Here is a 19,876-nt window from a genome sequence, read left to right as displayed (position 1 = left end):
TGTAGTCCATTAAGACTACAACAACTACAAATAGAGTAGTTTTATAGATATGAACATATATAGATGAACATATTTTCTCCTACCCAGCCCCAGTCCTCTTCATATTAACATGATGATCCCACTGGGGTCCCACAGGGCTTAGGTCTGGGTTTAACCAGGAGACCTTTGACCTTTAACAAACCCTTTATTTTTATAATCACAAAAACAAATGCAAGGAAATTAGACATACGCCCTTATCACTCCACAAAAAAAAACAATAAAATAATATATATATATATATATATATATATATATACAGATATACACACACATATATACATATATCATATATACATACATACATCACATATATGATATATATATATACATACACATATCATACACACACACACACACACACACACACACATATATATATATATATATATATATATTTATATGCTGATATTAGTATCAATGAAAAATACACAAATACACAATAATTTTATCCCACTGTTGTTTATTTTCATACATCTCTTTGTGTTTTAGTTGTTACTTCATTTTCTATACTTTAATCAATACAAGAAAGCGTTTCATGGTTGTACCAATCAAATCCAATGTATCATATTGTTGGGAAACAGCTCCCCTACTGGCTGATTGGAGAGCTGCTGGAGAAAGGATTTTATTTCATTCAGAGATAGTATAGAGTTTTAGAGAGAATAGAGAGTTTTTCTCTCCGTCTTGTGTGTTCTTTCAGACTGTTTCTTCACATATGACTTCATAAAATAAAGCCATATTTACCTGTGAGACTGTCCTCTCCCTCCGCCTTGGAGTAGAGGAGGAGTAGAGGAGAGGAGAGGAGAGGAGAGGAGAGGAGAGGAGAGGAGAGGAGGGGAGAGGAGAGGAGGAGTAGAGGAGGAGTAGAGGAGGAGTATATTGTGTGCATAAGACAACACATATGAATCATAAAGACAATGAGTGTCAACAAACAGCAGGAATGTAAATGAGTTGTCAGACTTCACTGGGCTGTCGGCCTTCGTGTCCCTTCATTCAAATCTGATCCTTATCTGATTTAGTATCCAGGCAGGAAAGTATAAATAACTGTTTTGAATAATAGAAAGGAGGGGAAGAGAGGAGGGTGTGGGGATGGAGAAGAACACGGAAACAAGATGCAAAAAACCACAAAGAGACGAAAAAAGGAGCATGAGGAGCAGCACCAAGAGGGGTCAGGGGTCAGGGGTCAGGGCTCCTTTACCGTTGAGCCCTCATCCATCTATTCTGGGCTCCAGGTGTGCAGCTCTGCTCTGGACTGCTCTGGCCACGCCCACTCTCTACCTGAAAAGAGGAAGTGTGGATTAACATCCACCTGCTGCACGTCACCACTCAGACACATCAGACGCTGGAGGAGAGAAGTCCTTCTGCTCGTCAGCAGCTTCACAGGTACCTTTTCACACTTTTTACCTTTAATGCACACATTATTAACACATTCATAGTCATAGAAATATTACCTGCAACACAATTAAACAAGCAGCTGGTTTTTATTTACCTTACTTTTGGATTGGAACTTTTTGATTATATAACAAAGATCTCAAACATGCTTACAAAAGGTAAAACCTTAAACTTTTCATGTCCGAGGCACCAAAGTTCAAGCCAAAATCTCAACCTGTGTTCATATCCGTGCAAAACAGCCTCTAGAAGGCCTTATTACACATGCCGCCCGTAGGAGGTTTTACAGTAAAAGCCCAAATTTGGTGCCTGTTTCACATTCTACTGCCACTATTCCATCATATACACTGATCCTTATCACTGCATGTCTTAAATGAGTTGCTACATGATTGTAAACATCTATCTGTGAGTTTTTCTGGTGTTCTTGGAGACTTTAGGAGGAGTCTCTCCCAGCTGCAGTCAGCAGGAGATGTTAACTCCTCAGCGTCCAGTCTGCAAATGAACCACGCATGCGCAAAGTCACAGCGTCCATTAAAATTACATGGTCAGATATACAAATGAGGTGATGACATCATTGGACAGCCAACAGCTACTTTCCTAACTGAGGGAGTGGCAGCATGTCTACACTGATGTTCTATGGCAGGGGTCTCAAACTCCAAACTGTGGCCCTCAAGACGATATTTTGTGGCCCCCACCTTGATATGAAAGATTAATGTGAGTTTTATATGAATGGCACTTTACTGTGTTGTGTGTGGAAGGTCCCTTTAATTACTTTTTTAAATAATTTAGTGTCTTTTTAAATAATTTTGTGTCTTTTTTTAATAATGTTGTGTCTTTTTGGTAATTTTGTGTCTTTTTTGGTAATTCTGTGAATTTTTTAGTAATTTTGTGTCTTTTTTAGTAATTTTGTGTCTTTTTTTGTTCATTTTGTTTCTTTTTTTTGGTAATTTTGTGTCTTTTGTTTAGTAATTTTGTGTCTTTGTTGGGCCTTTTGTCTTTTTTTAGTTGTTTTGTGTCCTTTCTTAGTAGTTTTGTGTCTTTTTTTTAGTAATTTTGTGTCTTTTTTTAGTAATTTTGTGTCTTTTTGGGTCATTTTGTGTCTTTTTTTTGTAATTTTGTGTCTTTTTTTGTAATTTTGTGTCTTTTTTGGTCATTTTGTGTCTTTTTTTGTAATTTTGTGTCTTTTTTAGTCATTTTGTGTCTTTTTTTGGTCATTTTATGTCTTTTTTTTAGTAATTTAGTGTTTTCTCAGTCATTTTGTTTCTTTTTCGTAATTTTGTGTCTTTTGGTCATTTTGATCGTGCCTCCAGCGGCCCCCAGGTAATTAGAGTTTGAGACCCCTGTTCTATGGCGCTGGTCAGAAATAAAGAGCATAAACTCCTGCTGTTGAATCCACAAACCACAAGATGAACTTTATATTGTCTGTTGTCACTCAGACAAAATATCCTCTATAACCTGTTATTACACTTTTCACTGTGAATGTTTATGTAGCAGCCAGCCAGAGGAGGAGGAGAGGAGAGGAGGAGGAGTAGGAGGAGGAGGAGAGGAGAGGAGGAATAGGAGGAGGAGAGGAGAGGAGAGGAGAGGAGAGGAGGAGGAGAGGAGGAGATCAGGAGGAGGAGGAGGAGTATAGGAAAAGGGTAAATGAACATGCTGTATTGAATCGCAACTTGTTAATCAAAACTATTTAATTATAATTTAAAATAATAAATCCTCATATAGCAGCTGGCTGCTCCCTTTGAGGAGGAGTTTTAAAAAGAGTTATTGTGAGGGTAGTGAATGTGCCTCTGTATGGGGAAATGAGTGCACAAAGTAATAATACAGGAAATTAAAATGAATTAATAACATGTTGTATTGTTGTATACTGCATTAACAGTGTGCGGTTGTCTCTGAATCCCACAGCACCACCTGGACTGGTCTCACGGTGCACCACCAGTGTGCCGGGCACCGTCTGGAACCGCTGACAGGTAAAACCTTTATTACCTCATCTGGATTTAAACACAGTGGCCCTCATTCATCAAACGAGCGTAGAAACCAGATCAGATCTGAGTGTATATTTGGTCTGACGACAGGGTTCACGTGTGATTTATCAAACGATCGTATCTCTCCAATCACAGCGTAAAAATGATCGGCTGTTGATAAATGTGGCGGCTGGAAACAAGCGTCATTTAAATACCACGCCCTAATATATATAATATATATATAATATATACCTGATTCAGAAGACTCGCCTTCAGAGTTTACGACACCGAAGGACGCAATACGGCCAACAGGAGGATTTTTTACCCCCTAAAGTCGATTTATTAGCAAAGTGCAGCGTTACAAATAACAACAGGGGCAATATAGACATATTACAGAAATACACAGCGATGGAGGTTTATGAAATAAAAGTACTAATAGTTATAAACTCAAACAAGTTCGGTGAATATTTTACATTTGGAGCACGGACTTAGAAGTTTTCACAGCTTCTTGGTTGAAGGAGGTAAACAATGTTTTAAAGTATGTTTTAATCCAAAAGAAGAGGAATTTCTCAGTCAGAAAGTGAAACGCTGACGTCCAACAGCTGCAACAACAAACTGGTTTAGTTTGGCAGCATAAAAAGAGAAAAGAAGGAAATCAGTGGTGCTGTCAGCAGAGTAGAGGACTATTAAACTCCTGGAGAGGTTTGAGTAATTACATGGTGATATATAAAGCCTAATAATCTATATAATATCTGAATATTGCTATTATTATTATTATTATTATTATTATTATTATTATTATTATCATTATTATTATTAACATTCACTTCTTTACATTTACTAATAATGATGTCCTAGTCAGAGCAGCGTGTAGCTGATTGGAAATGTTTCTATTCGGGCAGCACCGCTGGTGGAGGAGACGCTGACGCTCCGGTGTCGGAGCTGGATAATAATAATAATAATAATAATTATAATAATAATAATAATAATAACAGCAAACAGCAGAAGACAACAACATTTAATATCCTCGGCTGGTATTCTGATGAAAGAATTTCACGATCACAGGGTGTATTTATTTTAAATAATGTTTTAATTATAAATGATTTAGTCTAAACATGTTTTGCTTCGTCACCATTAAAAATCAAAACACCTCAGAGTTTTATCAGCTCCAGGCATCGATACTATAGTCTCAGATCAATTCTCAGACTCAGACGTGTCGACTTCACGCTGACTCAGATTTGTGTCCACGAGCTGAGAGCAGACTGAGATCTGATCGTACCCTCCGCTCACGTCCACATTGATAAATGCCGAGGCTTGTAGAAATCATCCTACGCCCACTTTACGCTCACTTTCTGACGTACGCTCGTTTGATAAATGAGGGCCAATGTTTCTATTAAATCAGGGGCCTCAAACTCCTGGGGGCCGCTGGAGGCAGTATCAAAATGACCAAAAAAAGACACAAAATTACTAAAAAAAAAGACACAAAAAGACCAAAAAAAGATGCAAAATGACCAAAAAAAGACTCAAAATGACCAAAAAAGACACAAAATTAAAAAAAAAAAGACACAAAATGACCAAAAAAAGACACAACATTACCAAAAAAGACACAAAATGACCAATTGTGGCCCTCATGACCATATTTTGTGGCCCCCACCTTGATATGAAAGTTTAATGTGAGTTTTATATGAATGGCACTTTACTGTGTTGTGTGTGGAAGGTCCCTTTAATTACTGTTTTGGTCATTTTGTGTCTTTTTTTTTAATAATTTTGTGTCTGTTTTGGTAATTCTGTGTCTTTTTTGGTCATTTTGTGCCTTTTTTAAGTAATTTAGTTTTTTGTGTCATTTTGTGTCTTTTTTTTAGTAACTTGTGTCTTTTTGGTAATTTTGTGTATTTTTTTGGGTAATTTTGTGTCTTTTTTGGGTCATTTTGTGTCTTTTTTGGGTCATTTTGTGTCTTTTTTTAAAATAATTTTGTGTCTTTTGGTAATTGTGTGAATTTTTTTGTCTTTTTTGTCATTTTGGAGGAGAGAAGTCGTTCTGGTCGTCAGCAGCTTCCACAGGTACGTTTTGAGACTGTTTTCCTTTAACGAAGAGATTATTAACATATTCATAGAGATATTTTTCTTAATTTAAACTGAAAACAAGCAGCTATGTTTTACTTATCTTGCTTTTTTTCTTAGAACTTTTATATTAAATTGTTTGGATTGTAAGTTTTTGATTATGTAACAAAGACGGAAAAGAAATTGTAAAAATTTCTGATCAGATAAAATATGAAAAAGATAGTGTTTTGAATTGAAACATGGTTACAAAAAAAATATATATATTTTAAATTGTGAGGATAATAAGTTTGTGATCTACGGAGCCCCCCAGGGGACACGGGGGAAAAAAAAAGATGGGTGAAAAAAAAAAAAAATGATGGGTGAAAAAGAAAAAAGGACGGACTTTTGCGAGATCCCGAGTTACTTTTGCGAGATCCCGAGATAGTTTTGCGAGATCCCGAGTTAGTTTTGCGAGATCCCGAGATACTTTTGCGAGATCCCGAGATACTTTTGCGAGATCCCGAGATACTGACGAAAGAAGAGGAGCAATGGAGGAGCGATATTCGCCTATTTTCCGGCCTTCTAACTGGAATAGCGTCACGAAAACCGCACCAATTTCCCCCAGGATGGTTTTATTTTGTACAGAAAACTAAGACTGACATTTCACAGGCTTGATCAACTCCCCAAAATCAGCGAGTCTGGCGAAAGATTAAAGTAACCGGGCCGAATATATGTCCTAGTGCCCAACGGCAGCCAGAGTGCTTAGGGACCGTCGCAAAAGTGCAACGTCTTTCTTTTCTATTTTTAATAACTCACTGGAAATTCATCTAATAAACACCAAACGACTTCTGATGTGTTCATGAACTCACTGTGGACTTCCCACACCCTTTATTTTCAATACACACCTTTTCAATTCCTTTTATTCAGTGTGTACAATATTTAAGCCTTTTATTTTGTAATAGCTCTCTTGTTTTTATAGATAGGCACAAGTAATATGTGTGTATAGTTCTTTCATATATAAGGCCTTTCTTATTTGATAGCTGTTTGAATCAGTCACAACCCTTTAGTTTCAAGCAAAACCTTTACAAGTTGTTTAGATATAAGGAGCAATAAGCGTGTATATTCTATTCATACTTAAGGCTTTTATTTTTTAATAACTCACTTGTTTTTCTACATATCGACTTCAAAACACTTCTGATGTGTTCATGAACTCACTATGAAGCTTCCACAGCTTGTTGCTTTCCTTTAAAACCCTTACAAGATTCTTAGACATCATTCATTTCTTTACATTTCTCATTTTTTATTTTGACTTCACTGTTCTTTTTCTTCAAAATTGCTGCTGTTAATTCAGGTCAAGCATGCAAATTGTCATTCAAGCATGACACATACAACCTTTCAGGTAGTTTAGCATTAATTGCAAGCTGTTAAAGCAAAGTGAATAAACAAAAATATGATTACTACAGCCACAAGTATGCATCTGTACTTGACCATCAGCTCGTGATGCTTTCCAAAACAGAAAATCGAGAACAACTATAGCAAGCAATAGTGAGGAGTTAAAATACTAAGAGCAGTCTTTGTCTTTTGTTGAACATAGTCATATATAAATTGGGCTGCACAGTAATTAAATACGTAAATTACATTTTTATTCATTGTCTTACAGATGTCTTATGATTGGTGACACACTGGAAGGAATGGTATCTGAAATTTAAAGTGTTTGTTTTACGACAATAAAGGATGTGGGGAATCCACAATGAATTCATGAACACATCAGAAGTGGTTTGGTGTTGATAGGCTATCTATAAAAACAAGAGAGCTATTACAAAATAAAAGGCTTAAATATTGTACACACTGAATAAAAGGAATTGAAAAGGTGTGTATTGAAAATAAAGGGTGTGGGAAGTCCACAGTGAGTTCATGAACACATCAGAAGTCGTTTGGTGTTTATTAGATGAATTTCCAGTGAGTTATTAAAAATAGAAAAGAAAGACGTTGCACTTTTGCGACGGTCCCTAAGCACTCTGGCTGCCGTTGGGCACTAGGACATATATTCGGCCCGGTTACTTTAATCTTTCGCCAGACTCGCTGATTTTGGTGAGTTGATCAAGCCTGTGAAATGTCAGTCTTAGTTTTCTGTACAAAATAAAACCATCCTGGGGGAAATTGGTGCGGTTTTCGTGACGCTATTCCAGTTAGAAGGCCGGAAAATAGGCGAATATCGCTCCTCCATTGCTCCTCTTCTTTCGTCAGTATCTCGGGATCTCGCAAAACTAACTCGGGATCTCGCAAAAGTATCTCGGGATCTCGCAAAACTAACTCGGGATCTCGCAAAACTATCTCGGGATCTCGCAAAAGTAACTCGGGATCTCGCAAAAGTCCGTCCTTTTTTTTTTTTCACCCATCATTTTTTTTTTTTTTCACCCATCTTTTTTTTCCCCCGTGTCCCCTGGGGGGCTCCGTAGTGATCTTATCACAAAGCAGTTTGGAAAACTTGAAAAACAGATAAAACATTCAAAATATAAATTATATTTAATTCAAGAGTCCAACTCTCTAAATTATGCTTACAGCAGCATTTTTAAACCTATTTTTATTGATATTATTATTATTTTTATTATAGTCGTCTCTTGTTCTGAGCCAACGTGAATACACTGGGAGGTGTTTGGAGCTACATTTGCATTTTTCCATAACATGATGGCAGCTGAGATATGAAACTAGTTTTGTGTTTTTAACATATGATACATGAAGATGATACATTTAGTTTTTTAAAACTAATTATGTAGTATTATTTATTAAATATTATTAGTTCAGACAGAGATAGTGTAAAATAAATACTGATAAAAAGTGACAAGACAGCATTTCATGGTCTGCATTGTGTTTGTGTGTGTGTGTGTGTGTGTGTATACTGTGTGTGTGTGTGTATACTGTGTGTGTGTGTGTGTGTGTGTGTATACTGTGTGTATGTGTGTGTGTGTGTGTGTGTGTGTGTACTGTGTGTGTGTGTGTGTGTGTGTGTGTACACTGTGTGTGTGTGTGTGTGTATACTGTGTGTGTGTGTGTGTGTGTGTGTGTGTGTGTGTATACTGTGTGTGTGTGTGTGTGTGTGTGTGTGTGTGTGTGTGTGTATACTGTGTGTGTGTGTGTGTGTGTATACTGTGTGTGTGTGTGTGTGTGTGTGTGTGTGTGTGTGTGTGTGTGTGTGTGTGTGTGTGTGTGTGTGAACCAGCAGCTCACAGCTTTAGTGATGTCACTGAACAATGTTAGGTTGATATAAACAACATGCTGCCTTTCTATAACCTGATCTCTGAACCTTCAGGTTTCACTCTGAACAATGGACAACACTTCACAGGACAACGGCCTCAACGACACAACCAGCAACTACACTGACATCAGCAACTACACTTACATCAGCAACTACTTCAACTACAGCAACTACTTCAACTTCCCTGACTACAGCTCCGACTACTTCAACTTCTTCAACTACACCTACTACGACGACAACAGCAACAACAATGACTACTACAACAACAGCAACAACACTGACTACTACGACTACAGCAACAACACTGACAACTATCACTACTTTAAATATTCTTCCTTCTTTGGCGGTCCCAGTGTTGATGAAGTTGGATTCATCCAGTTTGTGGTGACATGTCTAGTCATTTGTCTCGGCCTTCCTTTGACCCTCGGGGCCATCTATGGTCTTTTCTCTCTGGTAAGAACATTATAACTGACAGTTGTTTATTTACTGTATGTGTCATGTCTCTGTGTCTGTGAGGGTCTTGATCTGGTTGGGCGACAGGTCTCAGGGGGTTGGGATGAAGTGTTTTACAGGAATAATTGACTCTATAATTAAAATGTACACAAACCTGATTGGACCCTAAACACACATGTTTCAGCTGCTTGTTTCCTTTTGTTTTCCTGCAGGTGAGAAATGGTGAAGTTGCTCCGATCTACGTCATCAACCTTCTCATCTCTGACATCATTCAGTTCTGCTGCATGATCGCTGAGGTGGCACAGCCTAAGGACATGTACTTGTTCCATTCTGACTACTGGGAGATATTTCGGGTCTTTTACTGTATTTACATCTACAGTCTGATGGCCAGTATTGGCTTCATGGTGTGCATCGCTCTGGAAAGGTAGCTACCTGTCTATCCAATATGTGTGAAGCTTCAGTGTCTGATCATTGTATCTCTGTAGAACTCTGAAGCTGTCTGTCTTGTATTTCAGGTATTTGGTCATCGTCCACCCACTGTGGTACCGCTTCAGACGAACCATCAAGTCCTCTGTGCTGGTCTGTGTCCTGGTCTGGATCCTTCCTGTTGTCCCTGTCCTCACTGAGTTTTATATTTACAGTGTCTACATAGTCATTTCCACCATCTTTTACCTCCTTCCTCTCCCGCTGATCTTATTCTTCCTGATTGCGACCCTCAAAGCCCTGTATGCTTCCATCTCGGTCCCGACTGACGAAAAACGACGAATTGCAGGAATGTTGATCCTGGTGCTGCTGATTTACATGCTGCTGTTTCTGCCAGCCATACTTATGAGTGTGTCCTGGTACGCTTTAATTACCAACCCAAATGCAGACAACAACCCACATCTTGACCTTCTCCATGAACTGGTTCCTGTGTTTGTTAAGTTGAGTCCTCTGGCAGACTTAGTTCTGTATATGTTGATGAGGAAAGGGACCATACGCCAGCTTTCAGACTGTTTGTGTCGCTGCAGAACAGACAGCAATGAAATCAGCTCTGTAACTGTGAACATGTCTGGAGAGAGAGATGGAGAGAGAGAAGGGGAGAAAGATGAAGAGTGCTGGAAAGAGAGAGATCGGGAAAGAGATGGAGAGAATGAAGGTATAGAGAGAAGGAGAGAGAGAGAAGGGGAAAGACATGGAGAGAGAGATGGAGAGAATGGAGAGATGGAGAGAGAAGGTGGTTGCACTGACTGCTTTTGCGACCTAAAAGCTCTTGTGTCCTAATGGACTCAAACAACACTTAGTCTTGATGTTTTTTTGACTTCATCCTTGCTTCAGTGTCTGCTGAATGACATTGTAGAATTGTAGACATGGGGAGAGAGAAGGAGAGAGAGAAGGAGAGAGAGATGGAGAGAGAGAAGGAGAGAGAGATGGAGAGAGAGATGGAGAGAGAGATGTAGAGAATGAAGGAGAGAGAGAAGGAGAGAGAGATGGAGAGAGAGATGGAGAGAGAGAAGGAGAGAGAGATGGAGAGAGAGATTGAGAGAGAAGGAGAGAGAGATGGAGAGAGAGATGGAGAGAATGAAGGAGAGAGAGATGGAGAGAATGAAGGAGAGAGAGATGGAGAGAGAGATGGAGTGAGAGAAGGAGAGAGAGATGGAGAGAGAGATGGAGAGAATGAAGGAGAGAGAGATGGAGAGAATGAAGGAGAGAGAGATGGAGAGAGAGATGGAGAGAGAGAAGGAGAGAGAGATGGAGAGAGAGAAGGAGAGAGAGATGGAGAGAATGAAGGAGAGAGAGATGGAGAGAGAGATGGAGAGAGATGGAGAGAGAGAAGGAGAGAGAGAAGGAGAGAGAGATGACAGACCTAGACCCCTTCTATCTGAGAGCATTCACAGTCAGTCCCTTAACACTCCTCTCTGATCTGATCACAGCAAAATTACACTCTCCATTAAAAAGACAGCAACAGACCCTCATGCAGCAGAACCCAGTCAACTGAACGATACAAAACTAGCTTATAGATGGACAAAGCAACAATTCAATCTCTATGTTGTTACCACCTTGTATCACCACAGTATCCTGTTCAGCCTGATTCAGCCCATCATTATAATGATGGGCTGAATCAGGCTGTAAAGGATATCAACAACATATTCCATGATATGGCAGATCTGTCCAATCTGAAAAAATCTCAGCACCACACATCAAAAACATCAGCCAATGAAAAATTATTTGATAAAGACTGCAGACATCTGAGAAAAACACTCAAATCAGAAACACAGACAACCTCACAATTCTGAGCTCCGCCTCCAATATTGGGAAACACTGAAATTATACAAATGAACACTGAGAACTAAAAGGGAGCAACATGCACAGCACCAGCTCCATATAATTGAAGAATCCATTAACTCAAATGATTTCTGGAAAAAATGGCACTCTTTCAGCAAACCACACAAAGAAGAATTGGCTATTCAAAATGGTGATATATGGAAGAAAAAAAACATTTTAAAAAAGCTTGTACAGTACCATCACACTGAATTCGGCCCAAAATGATCTCATCAACAAACTACAAACTCTAGAATCAGTTATTAAAGACAATCAACTCCCTTAAGACCTAAATTCTAAATGAAATGCTGAAATTTAACAATCAAAAGTTCAACACTGTCATTTTAAAATGATTCAACCTGGTTCTGAGCATTGGACATTTCCCTGACATCTGGAGTAAAGGAATTATCACACCAATCTTTAAACATGGAAATACATTTGAAACAATCAACTACAGAGGCATATATGTCAGCAGCAACCTGGGGAAGTTATTCTGCAGCGTCCTAAATAACCGACTACAAGACTTCCTCAGTGAACAACATGTTCTGAGCAAGGTTATAATAGTTTTGGATTTTTCATTAGTTTTAGTTTTAGTTTCATTGTGAATTTTTGTTTTCAAATTCAGTTAGTTTTAATTAGTTTTGAGAGTGATTTTGCTAGTTTTAATTAGTTTAAATTTTTTGGAAAATGCTTAGTTTTAGTTTAGTTTTTATTAGTTCTAGTTGTTTTGTAATGGGGTATTTGTTGGGTGCAAGATTCAATAAGGTCACAATAAATGTTTCCTTTATTTCCTTTGTCTGATCCATCTCAGCCCCAATAACTTTATTAAGTCATAAAACCAGAAAGATTAAATAGATTTCATATCAACCAAAAAGGTTAACATATCAAAAAAGTTGACAAAGACGAAAACGAAGGACATTTTCACTATAATTTTAGTTCGTTTTAGTTGGTTTTGTAACCACAAAATACAGTTTCAGTTAGTTATTGTTTTTTTAAAAACTAGTTTTCGTTATTTCGTTAGTTTTCGTTAACTATAATAACCCTGGTTCTGAGCAAGAGTCAGATTGGATTCACGCCACAGATCATATTTATACTCTCCACACCCTCATTAATAAGCATGTCCACCAAAACAACAACATTTACTCCTGTTTTGTAGACTTCAAAAAAGCATTTGATTCAATTTGGCACAACGGTTTGTTCCTGAAATTAATTGAAATGGTGTAGACGGGAAAACCTGTGATATTATCAAAGCAATGTATACAAATAATAAATGTGCTGTGAAAATTGGCAATAGGGAAACAAATGTCTTCCCCTAAAATCGAGGAGTGAAACAGTCTCAGTCCCACTCTGTTTAACATTTATATTGATGAGCAGTCAGATATCCTGGTCTCACCCTCTCCCACACACACATTAAATGTCTACTTTATGCAGATGATCTCATACTGTTATCTCCATCTAAAGAGGCGTTACAGCAGCAACTGGATCATCTGTAAAACTGGAGTCAGACCTGGAAAAGACAAGATTTAAGGTCTTCCTTAACCCTTTGATGCTCAACATATCAATACCTTCTAATGCACAACATGGGTCAAAAATGACCCGCATTCATTCCCCATGTTATTTCATGCTGGCTGCGTGTTTGAATATCTTTTTTTATTACAACAGATTATATCCATTGTTGTTGTTTTTTATTTGAGGACCTGCAATAGTGAATGATGAAATTAATTTATTGCAAAGATATAGAATATAAAAACTTATTCGGGTCACTTTAGACCATGTTGTGCATCAAAGGGGTAATGAATTGTATATTTGTAATTGATTTGTCTCACACACATCTATTTAATTTTGTCTCTATATATTTTATGAAATTTGTTTTATTGATTATTATATATCTTACTGTTATTGTGTGTTGTATTTGAGCTTTGGCAATATTGTTTTGAAACATTTATACCAATAAAGCCTTTTTTTAATTGAATTGGAGAGAGAGATGGAGAGAGAGATGAGAGATTTTTTATAGATAATAAAATAAACTACTAGCTATTTATCTTAATATAAGTTGTTTTTAGTGGGAGGCATGGTGCTTTTTAGGATGTAAATCAGAGCAGCTGTTTTGTGTCGGCCATGTTGATAAAATGTAATTAGGGGTGCACCGATTGCAATTTTCTGGCCGATCACCGATCACCGATTTTTAAAAAGCCTGACCTGCCGATTCCGATTTTGTCCGATACCGATTTTTTTATAACTCACAGCATACACCTTCAATGTTTGAATCTTATTTTATTGAAAAACAATAACACAGCAGTATTTTTCTTTAACAAATAAAGGAAATCACAATGTCACAATATTGAACTTAAAATAAATAGCAACAATTTACAGGACAAACTAACAAAAGAACTGCAACCATAAATAAAATGTCCTGAGTTTTTGGTTTTGTTAAAGTACAACATACATACAACTAGGGATGGGCATCGATTTTAGAATATTCGAATAGTCATTAAATCATAAAAAATCGAATAGTTCATCATATGGTTTTCACCGTCGCTAACTGTGCACAACGTCAGCAGCTGATCAAAACAAACCAGCATGGCTAATTATGCACAGTGTCTCCGCTGATCATAAACAAAGTGATGGTGAATTAACCAGCATCACTAACTGTGCACAGAGTGTCTGGTGCTTGTTGTAAACAAACAGAGATCACTAGGTGAACACCTCCTGCAGCAGCAGCACATACACACTGTACTGCTGCAGAGCTAACTGTTAGCCTGTTAGCACATACACACTGTACTGCTGCAGAGCTAACTGTTAGCCTGTTAGCACATACACACTGTACTGCTGCAGAGCTAACTGTTAGCCTGTTAGCACATACACACTGTACTGCTACAGAGCTAACTGTAGCTAACTGCCACTAACGGAGGCTCATTAAGAAGGAGTAAGAAGGACTCCCTGGATTTGTCTCCAGTCAGTTTCTTGAAAAATAGTCGCTAAAGGGGTCTGAAAAGTTGCTAAATTATGCAACAAAGTTGGGAGCACTGCTGGTGGGGGGTTATTATCGAGGTATTTAAGATGCTAGATAAGATCGGTTTGACGTAAAAAAAAAAAAACGGCTGATCGCCGATCGCCCAAAATGAAGGAAATCGGTGCCGATCGATCGGTGCACCCCTAAATGTAATCACAGTGTGCGTAATTTTACATGAAATTGTAAATTTTCTGGAAATTTAATAAAGAATCTGTTCCTTGAAATAATGTCAGAAAAAATATCTCAACATCTTTAGGACATAATTAAATAATTAAAATGTTGTTGTTTACTTTTCATATATCAGATTTTTTCATATAACTCAGCTGTTCAATAAGTTTTGAACAGACACACGAGTTCTCTGTTGTTTGGCTTTTGAAATGTTTTTACAGACAATAAACTAAACGTCTCACTATTTATCTGAATATAAGTTGTTTTTTAGTGGGAGGCATGGTGCTGTTTAGGATGTTAATCAGAGCAGCTGTTTTGTATTTGGTCATGTTGATAAAATGTAATCACAGTGTGGGGAATTTTACATGAAATTGTGCATTTTCTGGAAATTTAATAAAGAATCAGTTTCTTGACAATAATGTGAATGTTTGTTTTGACTAACTGACTGAATGAAGAAAAGGCCTGACAGCTTTGTTTATACACAGCATCTGAAATATAGAGTGGTGCCCCATGTCAAGGTGACTATAGTTAATCAAATCATATCATATTTTTATGAAAATTAATAATTATTTACAATCATTGTTAAAACCCACTTTTGAACCCTTACATTATTTTGGTATTAGATATTGTGCATCCTGTTTATTCCACCTATATCCTTACATATTTTGGTGCTGCGTTGCCAGGCATCCAGACATTTTTTTGTAATTCATAAATAAACTGATTCACAATAGTTTGCTAAAATGTTTCTAATAAAGATGTAAGCTGCTTGTGCAGCCACAGCAGGATGATTGATTTTCTGATTAATTCATCAGCTCTGCATATGTATTTTTTGGACAAAGGGGGAGAGATGGGGGGGAGGGAGAGGAGGAGAATTTTTTTTAATAATTAATAATTCTGTGCTTTTTTTTGGCAATTTGTCTTTTTTTAAATAATTTCGTGTATTTATATATATATATAATTTTGTTTCTTTCTTGTAATTCTCTGTTTTCTGTTTTTTTTTTGGTCATTTTATTTATTTTTTAAGTAATTTAGTTTTTTTCTGTCATTTTGTGTCTTTTTTAAAGTAATTTAGTGGGTTTTTTTGTCATCTTTTGTCTTTTTTTTATTTTGTGCCTTTTTCTGTCATTTTGTGTATTCTTTTAGTAATTTTGTGTCTTTTTTTGGTCATTTTTTGTCTTTTTTTAAAATAATTTTGTGTCTTGTTTTGTCATACTCAGTTTTTTAAGTAACTTATTTTTTTCTGTCAATTTGAGTTTTTTTTAAAGCAATTAAGTGGTTTTCTGTCATCTTGTGTCTTTTTGTCATTTTGTGTCTTTTTTTTGTAATTTAGGTTTTTTCTGTCATTTTGTGTCTTTTTTTAGTAATTTTGTGTCTTTTTTTGGTCATTTTGATCCTGCCTCCAGCGGCCCCCAGGTAATCTGAGTTTGAGACCCCTGCTGTAGAACCTTCACCCATGTGTACAAACTCATGTGGTACTCTGGTTGTTTTTTTAGACATTTTAATACATTTTGATTTTTTTTTAAATTCTCTGTCTTTTTTGGTAATTTGTGTCTTTTTGACGTTCATAACAATATACTGGAAAAATCCACAAATTGTGCTAAAATATAGTGACAATTAGAGGGACTGAATGATGTCCAACAACATAAAACCAATAAATTGAGGGTTTCACCTTTCATAGAGTAGAAATGTGTTGAATACTTGTGTTGTCCACTAGATGTCAGTCAATCCTCACTGATTATCTCAGTGATCAATCATCCTGCTCTCCATAGGTAGACCTATAGCAGAATGTAATGTTGTCTGTGTCAGCTGTATATCCTATCCTACAGGGTTTCATCATATCACAGACCCTGGGAATGAGACACAAAGATACAACAGCATCATGTCTGGCTAAAACAGCCCTGGAGGACTTTTGATGCTTTATTGCAGCTGGTTTGTTAACTCTCTCATCATTTCCTTCTTCCATGAAGCTCCAGGAAAAGTTTGGCTGGGATGAATTAACCCTTTGGAGTTTGGGGCTATTTTGTGGGTTTTTGACTAATTTCATTCTGCCTGTATAAACCACTTAAAAATCTTTACCATGACATGTTGGTATCGTTGTTTTCAGCACAACCTCACCTATATGACCTGATTATTATTTTCATTTTGACTTACTGGATCAACATTTTAAACACAAAAAAACACACACGAAATTACCAAAAACACACACAAAAATATATAGCAAAAAACACATAAAAGACACACAAAAAACACAAAAACAAACTCAAAACACACCAAAACCATTAAAAAAATTTTCAGAAAACACCAAAAATTTACAAAAAAACATATGAAAACACAGAAAGAAATTACAAAAAACACACACAAAAACAGTAAACACAAAAGATTGCATTAAAAATGCTGAATGCATACTGCAAAACTAGAAAAATCTCTGCAAAAAAAGTAAAATCATGTTACTACACTTGGTCGAGGTGTTTTTTACCGTTGCTGAAAAAGAGTTGATGCATTAAATGTGACATGGAAACTTGTGTAAAAGCCAAAACTCTAGAGTTGAGCTGCCAGCAGGAAACATGCTGCTGAAGGTTTCTACGTGGTGACGTCATGAAGAAGTCAAAGTGCTCCGGAGCTTTCGTGACTCCAGAGGGTTCAGAAAGTGTTTGCTGCCTACGACGAGATGAGCAACTTTCCCAGTGACGATGAGAGAAAGATGAAGCTGTATGCTGAGACTTTCTCCCAGACTGTGGGGACGAACCTGTCTGGCTTCTTTAAGGCCTGGGGCTGGCCCCTAACCAGAGTACTGAGGACAAACTCAACCTGGCCCCTGGAGCCACCACCCTCTGCTCTAGTTCAGGGGGCTCAAACTGGCGGCCCGCGGGCCAATTGTGGCCCTCGTGACCATATTTTGTGGCCCCCACCTTGATATATCATTTTTTGTTAATTTTGTGTCTTTTTTGTTAATTTTGTTTTTTTTGTTAATTGTGTGTCTTTTTAAAAAAGAATTGTGTCTTTTTAAAATAATTTTGGGTCTTTTTTGGTAATTCTGTGTATTTTTTGGTCATTTTGTGTCCTTTTTTTCAAGTAAGTTTCAAGTAATATCGTTTTTTTATGTCATTTTGTGTCTTTTTTTGGTCATTTACTGCCTCCAGCGGCCCCCAAGTAATTTGACTTTGAGACCCCTGGCCTGTTGGTTATGTTCAACATTGATATATACAGTACAGGGCTGTACATTAACTTGTTTTGCTTATAGCACTGGTGCTACAGAGGCTGATTTTGTAGCACAATCCACAAAATCTCTATAATTGGTATGTAACTATAGTTACAAACAGCTCATCTGTAGGCTACACTCTAAAAAAACATGTAAAATAAGATGCTACTGGTGCCCAGATGGTGAATCATCCATAGCACAGACTGATGTAGCATGTGCTATAGGCTACATCTGTATTTTTACTGTACTGTGACTTATTGTGAATAAATACGGAACCAGACCGGGTGTGTTGATAACGATGGTTGATAACGGTGACATTTCCCCCAAAAAAATCAGCAGCCCTCATTGTTTCACAGCGAGGACATGAACGTCACCAATCCATGAAAACGATAGCGCTAGGCTAATTCACCGGTATTAGCATCCTTTTGCCGACCCTGGTTAACCAGAGGCTAACGTACACAGTTAAAATGATATATACGGGTTGAAAGATAAGAAGTTAGACTCTAGTTTACGCCACTAAATTAACTGTAAACATAACATGACCGTTTATATTAGTAGTCAGTGTGAAATGTTGATGGAATGTTAGCCAATAGCCAGCCTATGTGGGATTCAGTGACCCTAGCTATTAGCACTGTACAGCCCTGTGTTATGTGCTAGCTAGCTTAGTGTGCTAATTTACACACGGTGTCATTAACATTAGTTTGTTGGACTAGTTCTGCACTAGTAGTGGTAATAATACTAGTTGACAGGAACCATAACTGTTAAATCCGGTTTGGGTTATCTCATCTAACAGCTAGACAATCGTTAGTTAGCTCATGTTAGCTAGCTAGCAGCTTACCTTGGAGCAGACATTTGTGTGCCTGTTGATCTCTGAGATATTAACTTGGAGTGGGGTGTCCTACACTGTTTCATCCACAGCCAGCAACGCTCCTTTTGCTTTTTGAGTTTTGGAAAAGGGGAAAACTCGACTCCTCCTGCTAAACTCTGAGGGTACCTGGTGTCAGACCGTTTCACCTTGTTGCTCAGAGCTCAAAGCTTGAGGACCTTCTTCTCTTAGTATCGTATCTATCACTTAGTAACTCTTGGTATGCTAAGATATGATTGGACGAGGAGCGTTCGGGGGAGGAGTTTTGCTAACGCAACGTGTGTGACACCACTGGTGTAGCAGAGATCAGTAAGGAGGGATCATATCTACAAGGACCGCCCTGTGGTGAGAATGGGCTGTGATTGGTGGGTGGGTGTGTCTGATAAGGAATGATTCAATCAGAGGGCCTTCAGCTGGTTACAGCTGGGGCGTATGACTTCCTTGAACTGGATGAACCAACACAGAACTTCATCAAAGATTAACATCTCAGGTCTAGGTTTTGTGGTAACCATAACAACATCGGGATAAATCATCACTGACTTCACAGCACTAGTAGAAGTGAATCTTTGGCTCTATTTTCAGGGTCATAATATCTCCAAGACTTTTAAAGATTATGTTTCTTTTGTGGCTCAGCGTGCTATCTCTTATTAATAGATCATGTTCTATTGATATGTCAAAAATAAATCTATATACTTCTACATTAGTCCCTGTAATTGCTTCTTGGATGGTGTTGGGGTGGTCATTCATTTACACAATGTAATACAGTCAATGACAGTTATTGAAGACAGATTCCTATGTTTTTATATGCTGATATTACTATCAATGAAAAATACACAAATACACAATAATTTTATCCCACTGTTGTTTATTTTCATACATCTATTTGTGTTTTAGTTGTTACTTCATTTTCTATACTTTAATCAATACAAGAAAGCGTTTCATGGTTGTACCAATCAAATCCAATGTATCATATTGTTGGGAAACAGCTCCCCTACTGGCTGATTGGAGAGCTGCTGGAGAAAGGATTTTATTTCATTCAGAGATAGTTTTTCTCTCCGTCTCGTGTGTTCTTTCAGACTGTTTTCCCTTCACATATGACTTCATAAAATAAAGCCATATTTACCTGTGAGACTGTCCTCTCCCTCCGCCTTGCTGCTGTATGAATTATGAAAGACAATAAATCACAGACTTTGTG

At 37.4% G+C, this 19,876-nt stretch overlaps 1 protein-coding gene across 1 annotated transcript; it reads left to right on the top strand.

The window, feature by feature from the left end:
• Positions 1-8,751: 8,751 nt before the first annotated feature.
• LOC131993206 (G-protein coupled receptor 4-like) lies at positions 8,752-11,113 on the top strand. Its single transcript, XM_059358993.1, has 4 exons — positions 8,752-9,135; positions 9,348-9,559; positions 9,651-10,273; positions 11,049-11,113. Exons 1-4 carry the CDS (start codon positions 8,752-8,754, stop codon positions 11,111-11,113), a joined length of 1,284 nt encoding a protein of 427 aa, XP_059214976.1.
• Positions 11,114-19,876: the final 8,763 nt, after the last annotated feature.

Source organism: Centropristis striata, chromosome 20 (genome assembly GCF_030273125.1).
Source record: "Centropristis striata isolate RG_2023a ecotype Rhode Island chromosome 20, C.striata_1.0, whole genome shotgun sequence".
Taxonomy (NCBI): domain Eukaryota; kingdom Metazoa; phylum Chordata; class Actinopteri; order Perciformes; family Serranidae; genus Centropristis; species Centropristis striata.
The sequence above is the reverse complement of the archived record's forward strand: the minus strand, read 5'-3'. Positions and strand labels throughout refer to the sequence as shown.

Excerpts from the sequence above, each read along its gene's own strand:
- LOC131993206 (XM_059358993.1), top strand. The coding sequence starts at position 8,752 with ATGGACAACACTTCACAGGACAACGGCCTCAACGACACAACCAGCAAC. Across the intron at positions 9,136-9,347 it reads TCTATGGTCTTTTCTCTCTG|GTGAGAAATGGTGAAGTTGC; the intron begins GTAAGAACATTA and ends GTTTTCCTGCAG. Across the intron at positions 9,560-9,650 it reads GTGTGCATCGCTCTGGAAAG|GTATTTGGTCATCGTCCACC; the intron begins GTAGCTACCTGT and ends CTTGTATTTCAG.